General features: G+C 41.9%; 1 protein-coding gene across 2 annotated transcripts in view; it reads left to right on the forward strand.

The window, feature by feature from the left end:
* The window catches only part of pdgfc (platelet derived growth factor c), a 44,239-nt gene extending 32,994 nt beyond the window's left edge, over positions 1-11,245 (forward strand). Inside the window, exons 3-6 of one of the 2 annotated variants that reach the window (XM_069701715.1) lie at positions 340-520; positions 8,537-8,744; positions 8,958-9,178; positions 10,072-11,245. In XM_069701715.1, the coding sequence (XP_069557816.1) occupies positions 340-520; positions 8,537-8,744; positions 8,958-9,178; positions 10,072-10,185 (724 nt within the window). In that variant the 3' untranslated portion in view covers positions 10,186-11,245. The remainder of the gene's footprint in view (positions 1-339; positions 521-8,536; positions 8,745-8,957; positions 9,179-10,071) is intronic. The other variant, XM_069701716.1, reaches the window with a different exon arrangement.
* The last annotated feature ends 12,387 nt before the right edge of the window (positions 11,246-23,632 follow it).

Here is a 23,632-nt window from a genome sequence, read left to right on the forward strand (position 1 = left end):
TCTCACGGCTAAGACACTGTAACCTGTTATTAAGGATATATTTATTTTCTTTTGTTTAATGACATTCAACCTTTTTTGCCCTGGGGAGCTTTATTGATGATATGAACAATCTCACCTTGAGAAGGACACGGACTGTGGGACACATGTATAACAAGCAAAAATATAATCAAAAATGAGCTAACATGCACGTTTACAGGTGTAAATTCACCGTGTCAGAGGTCAAACTGAGCCGGTAGCAGCAGGAAGTTGCGATTTTTAAGTAGTGGCCCCGATAACAAATGACATCCGAGAGACCAAACTAATCTTTTCCTTTCTCTTTCTTTGTCTCACTCTCACCAGGTACGACTTTGTGGAAATAGAGGATCCGACTGAGAAGACGATCCTGGGTCGCTGGTGTGGGTCGCAGTCGGTACCGGCCAGTCACATCTCCAAAGGCAATCAGATCAGCATCCGCTTCATCTCTGATGAGTATTTCCCCTCCGAGCCGGGATTCTGCATCCGCTACTCCCTGCTGCCCGTGGTAAGAACAGCATTAACAGTCAGGAGTTGATAAATGAGCGTTTGCAAGTGGCTAAAACATTTGGCGGTCACGGCATTTTCCTCTGCTTCTATCTCCACCCGGGGAGTTCGCAAGGCAGTGAGTAATGCTTCTTCCATGTCAGCACGGTGAAAATAATTTGCTTGTTACATAACACGGTGTCTTAATTTGCAATCATCCATTTCTGCTTGTGGGTACCCGGGGTTTTAAACATCGCTGGGGAGAAATTGTGTTTAAGCACTTCACATCTGGCACCTGTGCGGCCATTTATTTTAGTTACGAAGGTACACGCGAGCTGGAGCGCGCACGTACGCGCGCACGCGCACACACACACACACACACACACACACAATCCCTGCAAAGACAATCACACAAAAACAACAAAAAAACGACTTCAAGCACTTTAAAATTCTGGAATGGCCTCATTTCTGGGGGGGGTTTGTATTATTTTGCTGCATTAAATTTAAATTATGAAACTTTTGCATTCTGTATTATTGTTCTATACAGAACCATAAGGCCTCTGACCCTGTACTTTACCCAGAGATTCAAGTCCGATGAGTCTGGCAGATGAGGTATTGCAGTGTCACTGATGGTGTTGCGTGAGACTGAAATGGAGAAAATAAATGCCTTCACATTCACAAGTGGCTCCTTTGACCCTTTAGGGGGTGGCGGGATTCATTCAAGCCCCTGAAATGAAAGTAGGAATTAAGTGCATTCAGTCCTGTCTGTCTGCTTTTCTGTTGACATTATTACATCATGCGCAGTTCCAAAGGAGTATCGCTTTTGTGGGTGTGTTCACAAAAATACCGACTCCAAATCCAAATCCATCTCTGGCAAAAACACATAATCTCTCTTTCTTTTTGCTCTTTCTCCTCATTTCTCTCTTTCACATTGTCTTCGCCTGCAACGGAGACTATAATCACCGTTTCCATTCACCTTTCAAATCACTGGCAGACGATTTATCAAGTACGATTTAGAGAGAGTGTTTCTAAGCTGAAACTCAAAGAGTGAGGACTCAAGCAACAATTGCAGCAATGAGCTTTGTGACTTGAGCGTGTTCACATACAACAACATGCTGTAACAAAAAAAAAAAATATATATATATATATACAGTATGAGCTAAATATCACTGGTTGGAGTTGAAGGTTAATTCAAGATTATTTCAAGCTGGCGCATGGTTCTGTTCATGTGGATATTGTGGATCTATAAGTCATGCTAAACAGTCTATGTAAATGAAAATAAATTCAGTGATGGGAGGAGGCGGGGGATGAATGAGGGCGCTCACATGGAGAATGACAGTTAAAACATATGGGAGTCAAAAAGCAAAACTGACCGTCTCCCATGGTGAAGTCCAATGTTTTGCCAACCCATCCATCCGACCCGACCTCCACGCTACATTGACTTTGTGGCACCACAACCACCACGTCTCACTTCCCTTCTTTGTTCCTGCCGTGACTGCTACGGCCACAATGACGCAACACTGACGGCCATAATAACCTACTTGCCTGTTGTGTTTCCCGGCGTATTATGCACATCTGCTGTCTAAAAGTGGTGTCAGTAAAAATTACAATAACTTGTACATCTGTGTCATTCCCATCTATGCTCGTCACCGTTTTTGTGGCCAATTTCCCATCACTATTTTCAGTAATATAGCTAACTCTGAACTATGATTATGTTCCCATTTTATTCTAGCTGTCAAATATCATCACTGAGTATAACAGCAGACGTGTTTATCGAAGTTTACTGACTCCACCAATAAAATTCTAACAGAACTGTTTTGCATCTAAAGTATTTCTGGTTCCAAATATATATTTGCATAACTATTGTGAAATTTAAAAAAAAAAAAAATCTGAAAAATTATTCAAACAGACTTCTGTGTCTCTGTACATCCAGCCATCTTTGTCTTTATCCACCCTCTTCCCATTCTTCATTCTCTTTAACTCTCTCTCTGTTGTTCCTTTCCTGATCGCTAGACCATGCACACACACACACACACACACACACACACACACACACACACACACACACACACACACACACACACACACACACACACACACACACACACACACACACACACACACACACACACACACACACACAGAATCCCTTCGTACCTGCTCCTTCACTGACAAAAGCCCGGAGATGAATTAAAGAGACGACTGCCATGTTTTAACCTGTCATGTTTCAGTTCTGTTCACTTGCTTTAAGTAAACAGCTCAACTCCTCATTAATCCTTAATGGCCCGCAGCGGCAAATACGCAACTGAGATTACTGATGCTTTGTATTCACTCTGTAACTTTTTTTGTGCTTCAAAAGCTTTTTTTTTGTTCTTTTATTCTTCGGGTCACATCATTATTGTATCCTTTCAGCACCCTTAAAACCCCAAAACAATATCGCTGATGGGAGCACGAACTGACATTTTGAAAAGATACCGAGTGTCATGCTGAGAATCAATAAAGTATTTATCAAGAAAACGATAGAATAAATGGAAAAAGTCATTAAGTGTACTGTCTCCCCATGGTGACGTCAATAAACGTTGTTGTACGTACTTTGTTTACCATCAATAGACTGCAGCAGATTGTGATGTTAGGGCCACAAGTAAGGTCATGCTTTTTCTAAAAGAGATGGATTAGTCCAATAAAACACTAGTAGAAGGAATTACATGATTCTAAAAGCCCTGCAGTGGAGGGAAGTGTGATCCAATAACCAATTTTTGTTATTATTTTATTTGTGGAGAATTGCTCGGGCTGGGTATTGTCAAGGCAAGTCAAATTGAGTCGATTTTAGCCCATAATCACAAATTTGCCCCAAAGGACTTTATAATTTGTACAATTCACCTCTCGCTATCTTTAGACCTTCTGGACGAAGAAAAACTCCTAAATCTTAACTTTATTTTGAAAAATACAGCAAGATGCGTTTTACAAGGGCAACAAAGACGCAATTTCTAGACCAAGGCTGACCTTCTAACCCCATGAAAAGTTTTAGAGATACACAATTCTTCACAAGACAAATATATAATTTTATAACAAAAAAAAAAACAGTTAAAGCTTTAAAAAAAAAAAGTGTGGCATTGGAAATACCAACACCACATGATAATATTGGGAAGAATTTCTGATGTTTTTCAGCAGAATGAAACTATTCTACTGCGGTGTTCAAATGGCTTACCACAAACTGTTTGATGAAACAAGAGACCGAGTTTTCCTTTCATGGTCAAACTCTAGAAGGTGCGGAAACCATGAGGAGGGAAAAGGAAGCTTTGGCCTCCGCACGTTCAGTCTGTCTTCCCTTTGAACCTTCCTCTGACAGAGGAGGAGCACTCTAGAACAGCGGCACTCTGTTTCCTCTGCGGTCAACCAGTCGCTACTGGAACCTCATGCCACGCAGGGGCCAGCACTTTAAGTTTATATTTAAACAAGCAATAATTCCTCCCCACCACTTCCATGGAATGGAAAGGGGGGAAAAAAAAAAAAAATAAGACCCAGTCTGTAATTCACAGGAAGAGATTTTAGAAAAAAGCGAAAGGGCCGAGGCAAAGAGGTTGTTTAAACACACAGGAGAAGGAGCCCGTTGAACGCAGCGCGAGGGGTGTTGAGTGGTGGGCGTCGCGGGTTCGAAGGAGCAAACGAAACATACATCATTGTCTCTGTGAGGTCTCATTTCAGAACGAAACTGCACCGCTTTACTTTGGCGTGAAAGATAACTCTACCAGCTTCGTTTGATGATAGTGAGTTTTATCAGTCAAATGTTAAATCGTTTGTTTGTCTGGATCGCGGCAGAAAGAACAATTAAAAAAAAAAAAAAAATCTATACTATTTGAACTCGGAGACGAGGATTTTAGTCATTACTTCAGCTCCAGGAGTAATGACTAAAATCCTCGTTGCAGCAAGATGCTAATGACCGTTGGCATGATGAAACTGAGGTCTGTTTTTACACCAACCCCGATTGCACTGTGTGGCATGTAGTGAGGAGGGGAAAAAAATATACTTTTTTTTTCACGCACAACAAACCTCGCTGCTTACTCCAAGTCCTCTTGCGCAAGGAAGTGGTTTGCGACTGCATGTGGAAGGAGGAGATATATATTGTTTTCCAGAGCTCTCCCATGATGCTATTTCAGAATTGTCATCTCAACATAGTTAGCTGAACCTGTCATTTTAGTTCCCAGAAATAAGACGGTGTGGTTGCGCTTCAGAAGAACAAAGAGAGCTGGAAACGAGGGAATCACAGCTTGAAAATGAGGTTATTCTTGAGGGGCGGGAGAGGACTGGGGGGGAGGTTCAGAGAGTTTGGTTGTGATAAGAGGTACATTACAAGCTGCTGCACTTTGATTCTGTCAGAATAAAAATGTTTTTTTTTTTAACCTTTGCTCTTTGTAAAATATAGATTATTTTTAACGACAGCAGTGCACTGCAATCCGGTCCGGCTGGGATCGCTGTCTGTATTTATCATAGCACACTATCATCCTCGAGAGCAATATCCAAAATTGCACATATTTTGGATGATTGGTTTCAGGACAGAAGACTCCACAATGTCTGCACTTAATACTCGCAGTCTCCCAGTGTGCCTTGGGGCAAAAAACCCGATAGTGGATGCCAGTATGGGTTTGAGTTTAATACCCAGAGTTTAAACAAGGGGTCTCCAACCTCTCGCGAGCAACTGGTTGAGTATGTGCGAGCTGGGTATCAATTTTGTAATTATTTGCTTAAAAGAAGCGTATTCGGTGACTGGAAACGAGCCTCGCAAAGAATTTCGAGTGCAGTAGTACCACGCTAACATACACCCACTCAAATCAGGTAACGAGGGTGCTTCTAGAGATCGGTGGAATTGAATTACCGTCACTGCAATTTTGAACCTAACCACTCTGCCACCTGAGCAAGACACCCTAGCGACACACACGTAAAGGCAATTTAATATATATCTTCAGAATGCTACTTTTAAAAAAAAAATTACAAAACATTTCATCCAGTAAAAAAATAACTGCCTAAAAACAATCAAAATCAAATGCAAAAATACATTTTAAATTTGATGTTGTGCTGTATAATTAAAAGCCGAATTTGGAACGGCACAAAGACACCCTCACAATCCCTCTGTTACGACACTGCAACCCCATTGTGGCAAAATGATCTGAGACTTTTCGCTTGTCAAAACTGCGCTGTCCTGTCAGCATCAGCTTTTAGTAAAAGCAAACAAGGAGAGGTTTTTTTTAGGGTTTTTTTTGCACGGGACTCTGCATTCGTCAGACACTTAAGCGCAGAGACAACCCACGTACCAAGACCTGAGCTGACCTGATGGCTGAGAGGGGTCACGGTACATCTGTCATCTCAACGTTTTAAGTCAAGTCTGCATCCTGTTTTTGAATGTGCTCCAAAGCCTTTGTTGAAAGTCATTCCACTCACTCTGCTTCACTCCTTTCCGTTTAAATGTGTTTTAAACTGTTTTATTAACTCAAAAATCACAACTCATAAGAGACCTTTGGAATTTGTTGCGGTTACTTTTTAAACACCTTTTCTTTTTTTTTCTTTTTTTAAGAAAATCATGTTCACTCTTACATCATCTAGATTTACAAGAAATCATTCAAAGAGCTCCAATGAGCCTAATTTTAAACCCTTGTGCATTCTTTCTGTGCTTAGTGTTGTTTTTAACTCTATTGCGTCATGTTTGTTCATGCACCGAGTCTTAATGTGTCACACTCGCCACACAGTTAGTGCTCTGAATTGCTCCCAGTCAGAAGTTCTGGTGGTCCACTTAAGGACTTTGTTCCTGAATTTCATAAATGGGAGCTCTCATCTGCTACTTATAGCTTTATTCACACCATCTTGATGCGTCTCTGAAGGATTGCTTGGCTCCTCTATCTGAAGCTGAGCTTGCAGAGCGCTGCTAATTGGGGGAGTGTTGCTCCATCGACATTCACAAGCTGTTAATGGCTTCCAGTCCACGCCGTTAGCCACTGCCAAGGCTCGGCTAATAAGAATCACAGCTTTCTTTCTGTTGTCTGGTGATACGGCTCTGTTCGGTGAAACGTCCGTTTCACTCTTAGTTTCCGCTGCTATATGACGAGTCCCTTTCCCCCATAAATGTTCCTCTCACATTTGTGTCTGTTTATCACAGTTGGTGCCAAATAAACCGAAGATATGCTCAGGTTATAAAAGCAACCTCATTAGTATGAGTCAAATCTGTGGCATGGACGCAGCTGTGCGTCAGCTGTATTTTCGCAGCCTGTGGTGCAGCCATGTCAAACCACTGGCATCTTATTCTAAAGTCCATGCCAACGGGAAATTGATTTTGAGTAAACTACATGTACTTATGCTGTCAATAAATCCCATTGATGGTTTTCTGTTTTACACTTTTTATTCAGTGTGAAAACGGCAGTAAACTTGCGGATATGTTTTCATATTTAAGTGCATTGCTGTTGTATCCGGCCCAGCTAAAAGGACCGCTGTGTATCCCTCTTAATCTCTGCTGCCTCTACTGGTAGTGAGCTGAAGTACACTATATTCACTGTACATACATGTAGTATATTTTCATGGTGTCTCCAAGGCAACTTTCGGCCGTTGATATCTGTATTTTTGTGGAACAAACACCAATTTCACTCGCCACTTCATTGGTTTTTGTCCAAGTGGTTTTACACTGCTGGGAAATCTCGCTTTTTTTTTTTAGCATAAGCAGAAAACGGTTAATAGAAAACAGCCCACAAATCCGTGCAACATCAGTGTCACGTCCTCTGACAAAAAGCAAAGTTTTATTCCGAGTTCACTGAATTCTAATCTAATTCTCTCGTACAATTCGTCAAAGGAAAGATACAGATTCACCGAATCATTTTTTTTCTTTTCAAACATTTCTCCCTCCCCAAAAGCTTCAAAATCCCAGCTGCCAGCAGCCCATCGTTTCAATGCTCCACAAGCTTCTTTTTTTTTTTTGTAAGTGTCACAGTGTTGCCTTCTACCTGTCAGTCACATAAGATTAGAGAGACCAGCGAGCTGACATGTCGGACAAACGCAGCGTCACAAGACTGAAAGGTTTAGCGGATTAGCCTCTTCTCTCGTGGGAAGACCGATACCCCGGGTATCAATCTTCTCTGTGACTGCTCGCTGTAGCCTGGAGGGGCGGAGAGTTTGAAACAAATAATACTGTCACCAGCCGCAGCTACGGGGACAAATGTTTGTATGCAAAGTGGGCGAGGGAGGGGACGAAGATGTGATCACGTCTGACAACTTAAAAAATAAAGACAAAAAAAGAAAAGGAGGAAGTCATTTCTTTGCCATTAAGTCATTATTTCAAATTGTGCCTCTCAGGTTGAGAGCATAGAGACATTCTGAATATATTCAGAACCAAATGTACCGTGCTTGAGTTATGAAGACAGCTACATTTTCTCAAGCAGAGCTTTCAGAATATATTCATGTTGGCAGGGAATAGTATACAGTACGCCTTGATTTATGCTTTTTCAGTCTGTAGGATATACTATAAATGTATGCTATGTTGCATTGTTGTTGTTTTTTGTTGTGCTGGAGGTAATTGTGATTTCTGGACGTCGCCTTTTTGTTTCCCGACCTTTTTTTTTTTCCTATCCAAAATTATACGTGTAGTTATTTAGAGACCAAAATAAATTTGAATCTCAAAAAGTTCCTGCAGGAAATCTACATGAGGCAGCGATATAACCACCATTTTGTGCTGGCCACAGCAGACCACTTAGCTGCCCAGTGGACTATTTAGGTTAAAATATCAATGCAGCTTGCAGAGGCGAAGGTTTTTTTTGTTGTTTTTAACATTCCCAACAGCCAAATGTCTTCCAATTGGTCCGGTGCGGGCGATCCTTCAGGGGTTCTAGTCAGTTTTCGGTGTGGAGACCACTTACCTTAAAAGGCGTTTTCAGTGTGCAGCTCCATCAAAGAGCTGAAGTCTAGAAAAAGAAAAAAGACAACCCTTTATATGCAGGTGTATTCTCCTGTTGTAACTTATATTTACTGTATAAATGAATCTCATTCGTTGCTTCTCCTGCAGAGTGTATCAGAGCCAGAGGTCCCTGCGGTTCTCCCATCATCCCCGCAGGGCATCGCGGAGCTGTCAGAGGCCGTGGCGGGCCTGAGCACCGTGGAGGAGGTCATGAAGTACCTGGAGCCGGAGCGGTGGCAGCTGGATATAGACGAGTTGTACAAACCGTCGTGGCACGTGCTGGGGAAATCCTTCATCCACAACAAGAAAGCCAGAGGTAGGGCACTTTTAATTTCTTTGTTGCGATTAATAGCCAAGCGAATGTTAAGAAAAGCAATACGGTCGGTTATATTGTCATATGATTAAAATGGTATTAAAAAAAATATGATTGAATATAAACCCCTAGCTCCCCAGTGCTATTTATGATGTAGAATTGTGAGAATACTTTTCACCTGAAGTGATTGTGGTTCATTTCCTCCGCGTCGTTGAGGAGGAACCGATCTCAATCTGCTGCGGGAGGAGGTTCGACTGTACAGCTGCACGCCGCGCAACTTCTCCGTGTCCTTGCGTGAGGAGCTGAAAAGGACGGATGCCATTTTCTGGCCCAGCTGTCTCCTGGTGAAACGCTGCGGTGGAAACTGCGCCTGCTGCTCTCACCGCTGCTACGACTGCCAGTGCGTTCCCGCCAGGGTCACAAAGAAATACCACGAGGTAAATATCACGAAATGATGAAACGGTCACGGTATTCATACGACCGCAAAAATGACATGAGAGACACTTACTAACATTTAACCGCTTCATTATCCTGAGAAATGTGAAATTTCAGAAGGTAATCAATCTTTCCAGACTTTAAAATCACAAAACATGTATTCAATACTTCAATTTTACTACATTTTATTTCCAGCTTACGAAGAGGTCTGTGGCAAATTTGCGGTTCTGCATTGTGTACAGTAATTCAAAATGACTTTTACATCTCGGATTTTGCCAGACATCCAACCATAAAAACCAATAGCAGACTATTAAGCCAATTTACTAACTTCATAGGCCTTTTGGAAAAACTTCAAATTTACCATTAATATTCTTTGATTCTGTGCTCGCTCCTGCCTTTTAAGGAATGTTTTCAATTACACAGAAGTAATAGCATAACATTATGGGTTGGATTGCCTTGACATTTACCATGCGCTGCACTTCACTTTAGTGACGTACGAGTTGTTCCGTGGTGCCACAATCAGGTCAAACTTTTACCCTTCATATGCTGTTGCAGCAAAAGCCACCGTGACATTACAATACGAAATACTACAATAACTCGATGCCACTGTCATAATTAGCTTCAGATTAAGCGTGATGACGGTCATCTGCTTTTCTAGATTTAAAAGCTAGAAAAGAAGCATCTACTTATAACAAAGACAATTTCTTCCATTTAGAACCCGCAGCGAAAACCTTGAAACCAAACAAAACCAACTGCCTCTTTTTCTTTTCTTTTCTTTTTTAAAGGAATTGAAAAACAAACTGATGCAATTTCTACACGGCCTTCACACTGAGCATGCTGGAAAGGAAATTTCTGATGTTTAGCCGTCAACTCAAGCCTCCTCCTCTTTACACAGGTTCTGCTGCTGAAACATCGAAGTGGTGGAAGGGGCCTGCAGAAGTCCATGACTGATGTGCCCTTGGAGCACCATGAAGAATGTGCCTGTGTGTGTAAAGATGACTGGGACTGACCTCAGACATGTGTAATAGCTGCCAATGGAAGCGCACGGGAACATTAGAAATGAACCTCTGCCACCGTTCTGTATCTCATCCACTTCCACTGGGAGCTAACAAGATTCTCCTTTTATCCTGTTGTCCTTTCACTAATTGGATGAAGCAGAACGGACTGGAATCTAATAGATCTTCTGAATGGATTTGACTGCTGTGGAATACCAATAGTGTGCTCTGAGTACATTTTAGGGAGACAAAAAGTTCACTGGAGCAGATCTGGACTATTACCCATATGCTCTGAAGACCATTTTCTTCAGCTCCTTGGAGATAAGAACATTGAGGCATTTTTGCCTCTTCCTCCTGAGGTCTTTTTTTTTTTTTTTTAAAGTTCATTCAGTGCGGGCTGATAGTGTCATGGAAAATGGGAGCGTCTTTGCTCGAGTACTTTTTTTTTTTATGTCTATAAGTGAGCTGACTGCAGCTGCCTTGCTCCCTCGGCTCCTCTATTATTACCATCAAGGCGAAGAAAGGTGCTTTTTTGCGAGCAGTTTCCCTTTGCCTCCCCCCCCCCCCCTTTTGTTTTACCACAGATTTAATCTGAAACGCATCACTAATGAGACTGCATTATGTGTAAATATTTCACTTCCATTTCTTTTCTGTACTATGGTGCCTTTTCTACCAAAGATTCTCAAGGAGAAGACACAAGTTGCACATGTAGAGTCGGGGTGGGCGTTGTTCATTTAAGAGTCTTCCATCTGATCCATCTCAGCAATATCAAATCTGCTTGCTTCAGGAATGCCTAGCATCAAGCAATTTTTGCAACATTGTTCGTGTTAAATATTTATTTGTGTAATGAAAGGGAACTTAGGTCCAAGATGCCTTGTTTGTTATATTTGTCGCTGTACAGTAAGTAGTATTAGCCTGCATTTTCATTGTTAGTCATGTTTACATTGCAAATTCTTGTCATGGATGTTTTTCCTTTTCTGTAAGCCAAAGTTATTTATCTCTACTTTTGCAACAACAGTTTGTGTATTTCATAGTATTGAACATCAAAAATAAATTTTTCCATTTCTAAGTGAATGTGCAGTACTCGGGACTGGTAGACGGGAAGCCGGCTGAATAGAGAAGACATCTAAAACACTGTCGAACGATAGCAAATCCGTTTCCAAAGGGCACACCAGAGTCCCAAACCAAAGCTATCCATAACTGTGCTTATTAATTTCATCATCTGCAGATATTACAGTCATAGTGAGAGTAAATATATGGTTTAAGTGATAACCTATTCATAAAACGGGAGAAACCTAACACATGCTGAATAAAGTGAGTTGAGGGCTCCCATATATGATTTATAACAGTTTAGGATACTTCGTAAATTCCAAAATTCAAATAAAGGTGAAAAACATCAAAGCAACGATTTTACTCAAAAACAATTCTCTCAACTTTAATGATTTTTTTTTAAAAATACTTTTAAAGGATCAACGTGATCATGTGATAAGGTAGGTAGGTAGGTATATACTTTATTAATCCCCGAATGTCTGTTACCCAGCTGTAAAAAGCAAGAAGATAAAGGGTCCAATTCATTTAATCATTTTCAAATTTGGTGTAATATTCTTTGAGCCAGTCAGTACTTTATTTGAATTAGTCAGACCTTATTAGTGTCGACAGGACGATGTTTTTGGGCGCCAGGTTCGGGTTTTTATTTTGATGTACAACAAGGTATCGTCTACATGGAAAATCCAAAGTGTAGGTACTATTATTATCATCAGTAGCCACTAATATCTCTGTTAATTAAGAAAGTTTTGCACGGCCTGAGTCATACATCCATGCAGTGAATTTGGGTATCGTAATAACTGGGCCCCGGGGCAGAAATAAACTCAAACTCTCTGGAAGTGTTAATTAGAGAATGAGGAAAACTTTCATTTTCCACTGTGTTTTACATTTCCGGTGTGATGGTGAAGACGACAGAGTGAGGCAATATGTTGAATTACGTGCGAGTAAAAGAGAAGCGGATGAATGGGAATGATCTGGAGAACATCGCTTGCCATATTTTCCACTGTGTAGTTAGAACTGTGTACATTTTGGTGTTACTTTTTAACCTAATAACAAAGCACTGCTTTTACCGCCTCTCCTTAGCACGTGCATATTTGACTTTATTCCACCTTATCAGACGCTGAGCAGCGTTTGTTCGTTCTCCCCACTCGGCCATCGGGTCACTCAGGAGGAGGTTCTCGTTTGTCCATCTAACACATGCCGTGCCGGCCAATTATTCTGATCTAATGTGCGCTCTGGCAGGCATCTGCGGCGACGCCAGATGCTACTGCAAAAAACAAAAAAAAACAAAAAACACACCGGCTCCCAGTGTGGTTTTCATAATATTAAACAGACTGCCTTCCTTGGTCGGTGCAGTTTTCCTTTGCGGAGGAAGCCTCACTGCACTGGCACAAGATGTGACACGGCATGGACAGTTGGTCTGGCTCTTTGGCTGTTTGTGTGTGTGTGTGTGTGTGTGTGTGTGTGTGTGTGTGTGTGTGTGTGTGTGTGTGTGTGTGTGTGTGTGTGTGTCCAACTACAATCCAGCACTTTGACGCTTCCACCTTTCACCCGCATGCCCCCTCTGCTCGCTGCCCGCCTATCGCTGTGAAACCGAAGCAGCCCTAGTCAAGTCTAGACCGCAGCGTCGTGGTGCAATTTAGGTGTCGTTACTTACGGGGAGTAACACAATTTTTGTGTATTTCGTCTCCGAAGAAAAACAAACTCTTAAACTGCATCCAATTTAGATTTTTTTTTTTCTTAAAGTAATAAATTGTGAGTTCGCTTTAAAAAAAAAAAAAAAAGGTTACAAAGTACTCCTCTGTGTACTGTGCACACATAGCGGTGCAAGATACAACACTAATGGTTAACAGCGCCGCGTATATGAAAAGCTTTTGGATCGGCTCTGACCAGAGAGAGGCTGAGGCACAGTGACGTTCTCTTTCTGCCTCCTCCACAGATAAATCAGACTTTTTCTTTTTATTGAAATCACAGAAGTAACCTCTAATAAATTGCAGGTTTGACCTTCCCTCTGCACATCTGAATAGCTGAAAAGACTAAGCCTCCTAAACCTCCATACAAATCAACGTAAGGACATAATAAATCCATTCCTCAGAGCAGAGCTTTGCTGATGTAAGATTTGTCCGTGACATTTTTCTGTCAATGGAAAGTGTGGACGGTGTGTTGATTTTCTTTTTTTAATTATTAAAGTGCCTTTACTACTCCTACACCGCTGTGTGAACGCCCCGGTCACTGTATGTTTCCAGACATGAAAAGTATCCGTTTCATAATGAATTTACCATTTCTGCGCTTTATTATTATTAATTTATGTATGTACTGCTGGTGGGATAATGGGTTTGTGAAGTCTGGGATAAGAAGGCACGACAGTAATAGTTTTTTTTTTTTCTCCCCTCCCTACAATCTGTGTTATCCCACAGCTGAAGAGCAAGTAGCAATTTGGTCGTGGTTTTCAAAATAAGTAGGCGCTTTTGATGGTACACTTGGTGTATCGCCTCACTCAGGTGATACACTTATGCACTTTCTAGCCAAAAGTGAGATGAAAAGATTGATACCTTTTATACAGTTCTTTTATCCGCTTATCAAAATCACAAATTCCAGCCAGAAATAGGTAAGCATAGGCAACTGAAGACAGCTAACTACAGCCAGCGTAGCGCTGTGCAACATCTGTCTGACGGCAACTCTAAAAGCTCACGAATTAACTCACAATTGTGACAAAACCGGAGACCTCGATGAGCAATCTTCTCTGATTTCTAAAAGAAAAATGGAAAAAGGATGTCCGCTATGGCAGCTCCCTTCGGATTCAAGGCGTCACGTTTGTCAACTTGCTTTCTTTCTGCTTGTTTGGAGAATTGTTTTAAAGTAAACTTGTTCTGTCGCTGCTGTTGGTTCCCAAGAGCTTAAAAACCTTCTGAAAATTGTCTGAAATCAACCACCAGCACTCAACCGCCAACGGCAGTAACAACAGGGGTCTTGCAGTTCCCGCTTATCTCTGCCGATTTCACGATTATTACGACATTGCACTGTTGCAAAGTTTGAATCAAATCGAGGGATATTGTGACTTTCTTTTCAAAAACATTTTTTTTTATCTATACCTCATGGTTTCCCTAAAGTAGCTTGGAAATGCTGTTAGCAGCCCCCCCCCCCCTGTGAATTTCCCCATTGGGATAAATAAACCATCCATCTTTCCTCCTTTTCTTTTCTTTCTACCCGATAAAAGCATGGGTCACGCCATGCTGCAAGCACACAGTTAGTTGTGCCCGGATGCTTAAACCATGTCAACAAGTCATTACAGCAACAAGAAAGACAGAAATGCGAAAGCTTTTCGTTCCCAAAGCGTGACAGATGTCTGGTGAAAAAATACTTTAAATTTGAAATGTGCCAAAGTATCACTGCAACACACTTTTTTTTTTTTTTTTTTTCTTTCTTTTTTTTTTCCCATTTAAAATGTATCACAATCCTGCAGGAAAAATAAGAACATTTGATCCGGGAGAGAAAGAGTTCCAATCCTGTCCAATTTTCCTTTTGAGTCATTTTATTGTATCTACAACAGGATTCACTACAGGCTTTGCCGGGCCCTCGCGTTACTATCCATCCATCTTCTGCAACTGGCAACTGCCTATAAATTTCATCATGCAGCCTGGGAATCGATCTCAACTTGAGGTCATTTATAACTGCGCTGGATCTTTGAGCACTGACTGCTGGGGGAAAATATGGCAGCACCATCCAAGATGACATCTCCAGCATCCCTAATTGGGTCACGGTATATGGATGGAAAGGCCAAATTGACGGGTGCATGTTATGTTTTGATAATCACAGGGTGCTGCAGTTGCGGTTTTCAGGGAAGCGGCTGTTGTTGCTGGGAATGTAAGGTCCTCGACGTTTAGCGTAGTATTCATCATGGGTCAGGAAATCATTCACGAAGTAGCACAACAGAGGAGAGCTCTATGTTAAATATACTGTAGGTTGAATCATTTGACATATGTCTCCCATTTCGGCTTTCATCTCCTCGTTACGTCCGACGTTTAACCGCTCCACCTTACCGCAAGATGAAAGCTTTTTACATTTACCCCAAACTCTATAGTACATTACCCATTAAACATCCTGTCATTAATCAAATACATAAGCATATTGTATAGAAATTTTTACCGAACTGAAAAACCACAGGCTGAGTGTAGTACTGTACATAAATATACTCCAGAACGGTTCCATTTTTAGACGCTCAACTATCGTCATCAAACGTAAATTTCATCTGACTCAGCCAAGTTATCACTTCCTCAATAGTATCCATGTCCCCTTTTTAAATTGCGTCGCAAAAGCCTGCTGACGAAGTGCCTCACTTCATCCCCAAGCATCACTGGGCCACTAATAGTGCCACATTCATGTCATGGCATATCTCCTACAATACACACACACACACACACACACACACACACACACACACACACACACACACACACACACACACACACACACACACACACACACGGTGGCAGTGTTGCAGATCTAGATCGTCCGTGACTGACTGATGAGCTCTGACAAGCCTCTCACAGCTGACGCTATTATTCACAAGCATCCAACACCGCTGACGGCCTTCAGGGAACTGCATCCTTAATAGAAAGCGAGGTCAAAAGTCACCGCTTCCCGTGTCGTGGAGTGAACTGGCCGTGCGTTTTTGCTGACACCGGAGGCACGATTTGTGGGTCTCTAATGATGAGTTCAAACTTAAGGGAAGGCAGCGCCTTCTTTTCTTTTTTTGTCTATGGTGTTCTATTTTAATACTCCAAAGGACAAAAATGCAAGAATTATTTAAATTTCAAGGGAATGAAAGATCTTATTTAGTTTCTCAACAAACAACAAAAAAACCACAATGCTTACGCTCCAAGCCAAAGCAGTCACACAGAACTTAATGCAGGCTGCCCCCCCCCCCCCCCCGCCCGATTCCCCCTCCCTATGGTAATTAATGTGAAACTGTCAGAACTGAATATGCTTAAACCACAGCAGACATTTGAAATGTCATAGCAGAGAAGGCACACGTGTAATTAACGACACTAGTATGTTTCGTTTTTTCTTTTTTCTTTCTCCATTTAAATGACCCAATTTTGAGCGTCCAAGTTATGGACTGCATGCTTTTCTCACTTGCTTTTGCTTCACTCGGAAATGAAACGCACCCATTGTTAATGTCATTAGTTACACGTGTGAGTTTTCTGATAAGCCAAAACGTCTTATCAGAAAATGTCCTGTTTACAGATTTAAGAGTTGAAAAGAAAGTTGATCAAATGTTAAAAATACACTTTGTACTTTAATTTGCCTGAATTTGCGCAGCTGGCAAAAAGGGAAGTTATCTGACCAGTTCATCTGTCTTATCGCGGTTCCTCACTGACTACTGTTTCGGACGCCCCGCCGGGACGCGAACCTGCGAGCCTGCGTCTAAATCCCAGAAAAAAAAAACATGCATAATAAGTGAAACGTATGGCAGGTGAATGATCCAGTTTGTTGTGACAGACGTGTAACTCCAGATGGTCCTACGAGGCGAAGGTCACATCATCTCCAGGGAGTCTCTGTGTAATCATTCACTGGAAGCTTCATGTGGCCGCCATGGGAACCCGGATCCTCACGGTCCTCCGACACCGACGGATATCCAACCAGACTCTCTCGTACATTTGCTTTGTTGATGCGTCAGGGGGAGTCTATTTTTTTTTTTTTTTTTAATCTTTTGCGAAAGTACATACGGAGATTATTTGGCTGTTCCAGTATATTTACTGAGTGTTCTGCTGGTAAATGAATCACGTTGATGTGACTACAATGGTTGGAATGGCGGCTCGTATTAGCCAACCATTCCTCCATATTGCAGTCGAGCCTCTCCCTTTTTCACTTGCTAGATTGTCTTTGTACTGCCTCTTTGTCAGCTTTCCAGTCATTAATAATACAAGCTTCCCAGACATTCCTCTTACAAGTTTTTTTTTTTTTTTTTATCCCTCATGTATTGCTTTTTCCCTGTTCCTGTTTTTCTCCTTTTTGCTCGCACCTCACCGGTATCGCACCGACATCCTGTACATGACCTCTGGCGTGCCAAGTAAAAACTTTGGTTTTGATCTTTATCCTTTATTAAGAGTTAATTCCTTTTAGGGATTGTCACAGACATGGTATCAAAAGTAAACTACAGTTTTCCAAATTATGTCATTTATTAAAAGGTCAAATTAGTGTAGCTTTTGATCATCTATAAGGAAATAAAAACTAGAAGAAAAGAATCAAGACAAATGTGCTCACAATGCACCAAAAACTAAACTAATCATAAATACAATCTACAAAAATTGCCCCAAAGTTAGATCCTTTGGCATGAGAGCAAAGTTGACAATCAATGTTAATCAAGAGAAACTGTTTCTAATTGTGTATCTCTGTGAAAGTGTGGTACTAAAACAACAACAACAACAAAAAGAAAAGGGGGCTTTGACCATCGATGAATTATTTTCTTTTCTACAAGCCCGGACTTGCCCCATCGTCTCACATTGAGTCACGCGCGCAAATGGGCCGAGTCAAACGGTTTACACATCCTGTTTTCTTTTTTCGACACCGTTTCAAACGAGGGTCACGGACCACATGTGTGGCACTAACACAGGTCCCAGTCAGCAGTCCACTAAATGTCCCATTCATGTTGAGCCACTCTTAAAAATCCACTCGACTGATGTGGTCGCTTGGAAAAAGAAAAAAAAAGAAAGAAGAAAAAAAAAAAAAACGGACGGGGGTCAGCTTTCCTTCTTGTAACGAAAGGTGTACAAATTTAGGAAACCAGCCTTGGCTGGTGACATGGGGCGTCTTCTCTTTCGCAGACTTTTCCAGTCATTCAGCTTCTGGAGCACCTCAGCGCAACTTCGCTCGTAATTATGCGAGGCGCCGGAGAACACCCGACATCTCAGTGTTAATAGCATCAGCGCGGCTTTACTTAAAATCAGCCAAGCGCACTGCACAAACTAGAAACTCGGGGCTTAAACAGCCTGTTTTATTTAATGAGGCGCACACTTAAGCAGAGCTCTAAATAAATCAGCCTCCTTCTCGTTTCCTCTCTGCAAACAGTGTGGACATGTATTTCAAATCAAGTCCTGAGTGAAGCTTTAAAAAAAAAAAAAAAAAAAAAAAAAAAAAAAAAAAAAAAAAATTCCCCATCACATAACCTCACAAACAAAGACCGGCCCGTCTCCTTTTAAGGAAGGAAGAACAATGTTAAACATGCCAACATTTCTGAAACAAGACGGTGGGCAACAAAAACCCCTCCGTCTCTGAAATTAACTCCTTCTGGTTTTACATTTTTGATCTCAGTGTATCCACTTTGGATTTGTTCTTGCTTGCTCACATTTTTCCACACTTCAGTTTATTTTCTGTGGTAGAACTTGTATCCATCAAATGCCCAGCCCTGGTCCGGAGGGGGATGCTTGACTTTGATCACCAGCTGTGTAGCTCTCAGCAGTTGTTGGGGGGGAGAAGCGTTTACAGAAATTGCAGGTGTTGGTACATAAAGTATGCGCAACTGAGATCATTTGAAGTTTGTGAGGGCCTGTGTGTGAAATCAGCTCATTTACCTCACGCTTTTTCATTCATTGTTCCTCCTACAGACTGTGGGTTAATCCGTGAAGATGTTTGGCAAATATTTTATCAGAAAAATGTAGTGGAAGGTGTTATAATTGTACTCTTTAATCATTGGCTTCTGTTATCTTTCAGAGCAACTGAAGGGCGTGTGGAATTAAAAGTTGAAATCATTTCCGAAAGCAGTGAAAAGTCCCTCTGGAATTATAATGAAACAAAGCACGATTTGATGCATTAGTTTTTCCTGAATCTGAAATGAAAGTGAAATTCAACAGAAGGGATGGTCTAACCTCCAGTAAGTTTTTGTCTCTTTTATGAACTCAGAAATTGTCCATATTTCTTCCTGAGAAATTGCCCTAAAAGTAAGAATTCAGAGCGATGACGTGTCAGATTTGTATCCGTGTTGAGATTCCCCGTATTGGTTGATGATCCTATTGAATGACCTGTTTAATTCAAAATTCAAAGCTACAGGGTGCAGTCAGGGATTCTGAAGGATGACTGTTGACATTTGAACTCGGGCTAACAAATAACCCCTCACCCTCCCTTCAGCGCTCCTTCAGAAGATCCGGCCCCAAAATTCACACCAAGGCATCGACACTATCAACTGGGCCAAACTTCCCAGCCTCATACAGCCTGGAAGTGAAAGTCTTTCTTTCATAACAAGCAAAACTAGCATTGTAATAAAAACAAATTTAAAAAACAAAACAAAACGTTGAACGTGTGACGTGCAAACACACAAACACAACATCCATAACACAGTGGTGTAAAACCTATCGAGAATTAGTTGTTTTGATTATTATTGTTTTGATGTATTCAATTATATTCAATATTTTTGCCCTGTATGTATGTATCCATATGCATCCATCCATCCATCCATCCATCCATCCATCCATCCACCCACCCATCAGCCAAGCCAAAGAAGAAGCTCATGTTAGTGTAGCATTACAAATCATGCATCGATCCAAACTTGTGTTATGGTGTCTATAAATCCCTTTCAGAACGTCCCAAGGAGCCAAACAACGCCACGGTGAGTAACCGTAACTGATGTCAAGTAGGTTGTAGGTTAGAAACCCGTCGCTGCAGTTGCTGCTCTGTAGCTGGCACGCAGAGAGGATGAGCACAAAAAGTTATGGGATACTGGGGGAGTGCAAAGTTATATTTCCCCCCCGTGCGCTCCAAACTGAGGCAGTAAGGACCTGACCGAGATGTTATGATGTGTTTTGGCTCCCCCGAAAGTTGAAGATCCACCGTCGTTGGGAGCCAACTCGCTCCCCGGGTGTCTGGACGCGCCGTGAACACCGAGGCTGCGCCGGGATTAAATGAAGTCTATAAACGGCTGCACCGGAACACGGCAAACTTCAGGTCAAGTCGCGCTGCGGCTTGGTTTCGACAGGTAAAATACCACGGGCCCCACAGCGCACGTCAGTATGAATAAAGAAGATGTTTTTTTTGTCGTCTCATCTCTCTCTGAAAACTTTTACACTGAAATATTGAATGAAGCAGAAAAGCGCGCGTCCACAGTTACTGCAACTCGTGCATCAATTACTGTAACGATTGCATCACATCTTCGTCAGTACTGTAGAGATGATCGTTTTCAGCAACTCGATGCCGTCCTCTGTTGCAGGTCGATCTCTCATTTCCCACCTTTGAGAACCTTCGGCACAATTTCTTTTGCGATATTTGCATTCAGGATTTCTATGCATGTTGTAATTGAATGATCTTTGATCTCAGAATGACAAAACAGACCCTTCGATCTAAAAAGTTCGCCTCGGTTTCCAGCTCCTGCTTCTCCTCAAGACTTTCTGGCATTTAGCGAACTGCACGGTTTTTTTAAAGTTTTTTTTACACTATATTAACTGCTAAAGTTTTTCTAATAAAAAGTCTTTGAAGTCTGCCACAGATAAGATCAAACACTAATATAAAATTGTTACAGAATTATTAAATACAGAATGAATTAAAAAAAAAAAAAAGAAAGAAAGAAAGTTCAAAAAAATAAAATATATATCCACCCACTCTTCTGTCTGAAGAGGCATCAAAGCCTTCTGACTCCCCCCCCCCAGGTATTTGGCTTAAATAGGTTAAAGTGGCATGACGAGACTTGTGCGTCCGTGATGTGCCATCGCTGTCTGACAAAAGCCGTGGATTTCCAACAAGCAAAAAAAAAAACTCTTGGCAAACGGGAGTTTTCTCCGCGAGAGCAAGCGCAGTTTTGAAATTATTCAACCAGTTCGAAGGGCTCGAGGTTAATGAAGGCCACGAAAACAAAACTGGCAAATCTGTTCATGGATTCTGTGGCGACTGCGTTTCCCCACTTCCAGTGAGTTAGCGGTTAAATAGATTCTCAAAAGTACGACGATCGGTAGCCTGGCACTGACGAGGAGTAATTCTTTAAGCTGTGTTTAGGCCTGCAGTAATTTATACTGACTGTTCGGAGAACAAGTACGGACTTCGATGTACATTTAACTGCGCTCTTGCTCGGCTTGCACACTGTACATGCACGGCAGAACATGAAGTTGACGGGGCGTAGAGGCTGTTTTCATCTGAACCGCACGGTGTGCCAAGTAACTGCAGCTTAAATGAGGCTGTTTTTATTGGCTCCTTAATGCCTGGCTCATGGTGAGTTTAGCTCGAGAAGGCACAGCCCGTGGTGTTAAATAGCTTGTGAGGTCCCGACTCCGCTTTCAACTTTTAACTGTGAAATGGAGCAGTTTGTAATTATTTTTTTGTACCCACAACAATTATTGGTATTCCGTCTAATTGATAAAAGCTTCACCCCCCCCCCCCCCCCACCCCACATGTGTTCGGGGGTCTTTACGACACTTGGTGATGCATTAAGAGCTAGTCGCTCATGCCCATGAACCCCAGTAATGCTTCTCCTTCGTTTTACTGCGGCGAACGTAATGGGAGTTTTCATTAAAGAAGACCGAGTCTCAGCTCCCTTATTTACAACTTAGTGCATCTGCGGTGAGCGTCTGTATTTAATGAGGAAATAACTTCGGGGTTAGGTAAGTCAGATCCTGTCGCTTTATGTGTAAAAGATGTGAACGGGGCATTTACCGGGCGGCATTTTCACAACACTTGCAGAAAAGTCTGATAGAAAAAGCTCTTCAAACACACGAAACAACGCTTGCGTTGAACCTAAACGTTTGTATCACTGAATTCTTTTAATTCCACATTTTCGCGAATTGTTTCAGCACTTTCATCTTTGATAGGTTCGCATATTACAGCTGAGGGTAATAAAAATAACTGACCATGTTGATTTGCTTGTATGAAAGATTAAAATAGTGTTCGGTTGCACTCACTCTTATTTTGTTTGTTTGTGCTAACTTGTGACGCCTTGATTTTGTACTATCACTTAGCTTTCTCTTAGGTACAGTCTTGCCCTTTGATTGTTTCCATATTCTTTGTAAAAAATATATATATATATATATATAAACCATTATCTAGTCCAGACAGAAAAACAACACTGATCTATTCCACCGGGCCCCGTTTTAGTTTCCAACAGCGAGAGAGAAGGTGAAATAAATTCAAATTCTCAGATGCTCCAAAAAAAAAAAAATGAGACAATGGGGCCACAGTTTGTCTTCTGCGGGGGGAATTTCCCACTCTGCTAACTTGAAACACTACGTTGAACAGTGTTCCAGGTAATGGTTTTCTTAAAACAACTTGATAAAAGAAAGTGTCCGACCATCCCAGTGGAGACAGAAGGGGGGAGGGAGGGCTCAAACAGAGCTAGGAACACAGTCACACTCACTTTGCATCGCCACTAGTCTTTCCAAGCACCGCTCGGGTCAGAGGAGGGCGGGGGTGGGGGGTGAAGATCTGTGAAGGACCAATACACTAATCTGATTAAAAACCTTGCGATTATTAATGCTTTTTGATTTTGTGGCGACAGTCACCGTGTGATTATCCGCCACCCGGATCAGGGAGGTGTCGCACCTTCCCTGCAGCGAATCTACTTTTGTTTGTTTTATGGTTGAAGCATTTTTTTTTGCATCGAAGGGAGAAACTCGTACGCGATGAAACAACAGACTGATGATAGAGCAGGGTTGATATAAAAATGAACTCCGTGGGAGGAAGCACGCAGGCATTGGTGGTCTGCCACTGCTGGCACCGACTCCGAGTGTTTCCACCGGAGATGCCAAACGGTCGCAGGTTGTGCCAAGAGAACGATGGATCAAGGCGACGGGCCGTGGTATTCCCATGTCTCTGATCACAGAAGGTAGACCCTGCAGGGGAAACCTGGGAAAATCCGGAGAAGGGAACGGGTTTTTTTTTTTTTTTTTTTCAGATTCGCTCCCTGAGCGGAGCTGTGACTCGCCCCGCGCTGCAAACCTCTGCGGTGCGTTTTCACATTTAGATCAAAGGGGCCCAACCCCAATTCAAAGCATGCAAACACAGAGAAACATCTGCAGCCGAATCTGTGATATTTCCCCGGAGGATTTTCCTCGTGGACATATTAAAACAAACTCCTCCGTGCTGTCAGCCACACCCCCGACCACTGGAGCGCTGACCACTCCGTGTCCACATCTGCGCTGGTATGAAAGGAAAATAACCAAGAATGGCCTTCTTAATCGTGAGAAAATGAGAACAAAGTGTTGTTGTTTTTCCCTTTAGTGCTCTCCTTTTGGTTCAAATCTTGAAATGTAGAAGCGCTTCCATAATATTTATTGCAATGGTAGGATGAGAGATGTCGCTTCTTCCAGTGAGTATATCTTCTTTTTTTTATTTTATTTTTTTACATACGTTAGGGATGATCTACGCTGTGCTCGCATGTGCCAAAATAGGAGCCAGATACTGAAAATATTGAAACGGTATAACAAACATCTGCAGTTATCT

This window comes from Brachyistius frenatus, unplaced genomic scaffold (genome assembly GCF_029030835.1).
Source record: "Brachyistius frenatus isolate BFR_SWC_R1_liver_20210118 unplaced genomic scaffold, ASM2903083v1 Contig_38, whole genome shotgun sequence".
Classification (NCBI taxonomy): Eukaryota; Metazoa; Chordata; class Actinopteri; family Embiotocidae; genus Brachyistius; species Brachyistius frenatus.